The sequence below is a fragment of the Sinocyclocheilus grahami genome, unplaced genomic scaffold (genome assembly GCF_001515645.1).
Source record: "Sinocyclocheilus grahami isolate Dianchi unplaced genomic scaffold, SAMN03320097.WGS_v1.1 scaffold478.1, whole genome shotgun sequence".
In the NCBI taxonomy this organism is placed as follows: Eukaryota; Metazoa; Chordata; class Actinopteri; order Cypriniformes; family Cyprinidae; genus Sinocyclocheilus; species Sinocyclocheilus grahami.
The window spans coordinates 233,236-236,512 of NW_015505657.1; the positions used below are offsets into that span (position 1 = coordinate 233,236).

Here is a 3,277-nt window from a genome sequence, read left to right on the forward strand (position 1 = left end):
GTGAAAGATTTGAGGGGGGGGCGGGGTGTTGTTTTCCCCCCCCCAAAAAAAAAAAAAAAAAAAAAGCCACAGACAGCAACCCAGCTTGAACTGCTCTTTCATGCTAACCTTTCAAGCTTTCAACTGACTGTTGACCCATATTTAAATGCACACAACAACCACCCTACTGTCCGCCGTTCTCAGCAGGGGAAAGTGAGAAAAGAGTTGCGTGGAAATGTCTAACAACTAATGAAAGCTTTTAAAGGCACTTAACCTCATCTTTCCTCCGCCTCCGTCACACTGTTCCAAGCACGGCTCGGCTGATGAATGCGGAGTAGAAAAGTGCCACTGCAATCCTTGATTCCCCACGCTCCGTGCTTTAACTGTGGGAGGACTCATCAAGACGTGGCCTTGGCGAGAACCTCAACTCCCACTCAGCTCTTCAATCATGCTGGAGTTCATTCTCGCAGAGCTTATAGTCCTTTTAAACACAAGCTTTAGTCATTTTACCTTCCAAACACAATGGACGAAAGGACAGGCCGGCATGCTCTCACCAAGCTTTTTTAATTTTTTAACACTTGAGTCAACTGAATTCATCTCTCATCAGCCAGAAAATATGCTAAAACAGAATTATCGCAGACGTGGTAGAAGAATGCTGGTGCACGACACTGATTGGTCGCTGGGTAGTAGCGCTTTCAAGGTGCTAACAATCTACAATTAACACTTGCATCAGACAATATTCCCTCTCCACTGTCCTGATTCTTTGTAATTGCCCCATATGTGATGAAGTTGGCATCACTGATTCTGTTACTTCCTTGTTTAATACTGTGAAGCTGCTTTGAACAATCTCTATTGTGTCAAGCGCTATATAAACTGCATATAACTGACTATAATTCCCCAGTTCAAACCACTCTCAATGCAGATGTCTGTCCATCGTGGCTTACAAAACAAATCCCACAAAAACATTTTTCAGACAGCCTGCGATTACGCATATGTGTGGCGTAAAATCCAGGTGTTGGAGTGCTTAAACTGAAAGGAGGCATTCAGTGAAACCTGGAACCAATTTGGAGCTGAAATGCTCGTTCCTGCAAAAAAGAAGAACAGGGATTCTAGACAGAAAGAGAGTCGGCTCTTTTTAATGAGGAGGTTTTTTTTTGTCTGTAGCGATTTAGATAGCTGAATGGTCTGACTTGGGAATGGAGATGCAAGTCATTACGGATGCAGAACTAGACTACTAAAGAGCAGTGCTATCAGCTCATTACAGAGACCGTCTAATTGAGCTCCATCAGCCAAAACACAGCAAGCTGACAGAGCAGCACATAAGGGACTGAGAGGAAAGAGCACACTATATATGTCAGCGGACACACTAGTTTTAATCAAAAACAAGTCAAAGTTCCCCGGATGCCTCTAAACCAATGAAGCCACAGACCTAATGATCCAATTAGTTGTAGTACTCTACTGCGTCTCACCTCTTTGACATAAAAAAAAACTCCCACGAGCCCTTGATAAGGAGTTGATGCTTAAATGCAACAAATGCATCACCTAACCAAGGGTCAATCTTTTTTTGTCTCTAAAATAGGATTATAAGTATGAGGTTAATTGGGATCACATGGATAACTTCAATTAGTTTAGTTCTACCTCAGACAAAAGAGTAAAGCTGAAGTGACAGTTCTCACTGATGTTGCCCTAAAGGAGGAGGAAGAAAAAGGATGAAAGCAAATGTACTACAGTGAATGAATTGTTGTGCAATGATGATGAATGTAAACCTATGGGATTTCTGAAATACGCTTGCATAAAGCCAGCCAAATTTCGAAATCTGATTCAAGTTAATGTTTTAAATTAATAATACACACATACACAAATGCATACAATTTCTATTTTAAAATTACATATAAAATTTTAAATTAACTACAAAATTGTTTATTATGTATATTAACTATAGCCTTTAAGCCCACCAACATCAGTTGACATAAAAATATATATTCCCATTCTCAGTCTCTCATTTTAAGATTATATGTATAGTCCTATAGTAATATATGCTCCTATAGTAATGCAGAAAAACACCTGCAATGCAAAATCAAATGTTTATTTTTCGTACTTGACAGCTTCGGCAGTTTCAGTTTCATGAATCCCAGGCGTTTTGCATATTCAGACCACTTTGAGTATCATGCATCCCCACTAATATCCCTATAATGGTCTAATTCACTAATGGCAGCTTTGCTTCTACGCAATGTTTGCACACTAGAGCTTAAAACTTCATTGATCTAATTTAATTCATGCCAATTCATCCCATGCAGCCTGAGCCAACCTGTCAAATTAACCATCAACATGTGTGTCATTAGACTTTTTAAGTTATCCAAAACTCAGTCAGCACAACAGATGTCCTGACTTGCTTATATTTATATTACACAAAAACTGAATGTCACTCATCAGCTACCAGCGCGGGTTAGCTAACACACACCCAGGCGGACAGAATAAAAACGTGCTGTTTCACATAGAAAACGTACCTTTGACGAGCCGTTCGGTGGTGGATTGTTTATTCTGCTCCTTCCCCGACATCCTTCGGTGTCTCTCGGTGGAACAATTGTAATTCCTCCTTGTAGCTGAACCCAGCTAGTCGCGTTAGCCCGCTAGCTCGGCTAAGCTACTGACGTTTCAGTTCGCGAGGAAGAAAAGTCCTGACCGCTCCGCTGTAAGAGCGGGGAAACGGAGAAAGAGCGCTCGTCGGGGTCGGTTTGTTGATATGTACGCCCAAACGGTGGGGGAAAGGGGAAGGGGGAGCCCACTGTAACGGCAGAGTTTTATTTTCTGCCGTGTCTGTCCTTCGGGTTTGCTCACACAGGCGACCCAGCTGCTGTCAATTTCTCTGAGGGAGTAGCGATGTCCGACTCGTGAACGAATCGTTCGCTTGAGTCGGATCTTTTTTAGGGAATCGTTTGAACCTGTTCGTAATTCCTGTCTGAACGGTTCGTTGACGAAAAGGACTGAATCGGTTCTCGAGTCAACCGACTCACTGAACCAAGAACCGTCTCTTTTGGACGTGTCCTGTTCACAATGAGCCAATAACTGATGAGTGCGTTGATTAAAATAATGTACTAATAACATTTTAACTATTCCTAATCAAAATAACTGGAAATGCTTAAGGCACTTCAATGAATCTGGACACATTAAACACTTTTTTTATTAAAACTCATAACAAAAATCGTAGTAATTGCAATATGTGTCTACAAATGGCTCAACGTGTTATATGCCACGCAGGTGACGCAATACGTAATGACGTAAAATAATCAAAAATTGG

General features: G+C 41.3%; 1 protein-coding gene across 2 annotated transcripts in view; it reads right to left on the minus strand.

The window, feature by feature from the left end:
- Positions 1 to 2,891, minus strand: part of LOC107553709 (serine/threonine-protein phosphatase 2B catalytic subunit gamma isoform-like) — a 30,513-nt gene extending 27,622 nt beyond the window's left edge. For both annotated transcript variants that reach the window (XM_016236025.1, XM_016236024.1), the window contains exon 1: positions 2,487 to 2,891. In XM_016236025.1, coding sequence (XP_016091511.1) covers positions 2,487 to 2,538 — 52 coding nt within the window. In that variant the 5' untranslated portion in view covers positions 2,539 to 2,891. The remainder of the gene's footprint in view (positions 1 to 2,486) is intronic.
- Between the last annotated feature and the right edge of the window lie 386 nt (positions 2,892 to 3,277).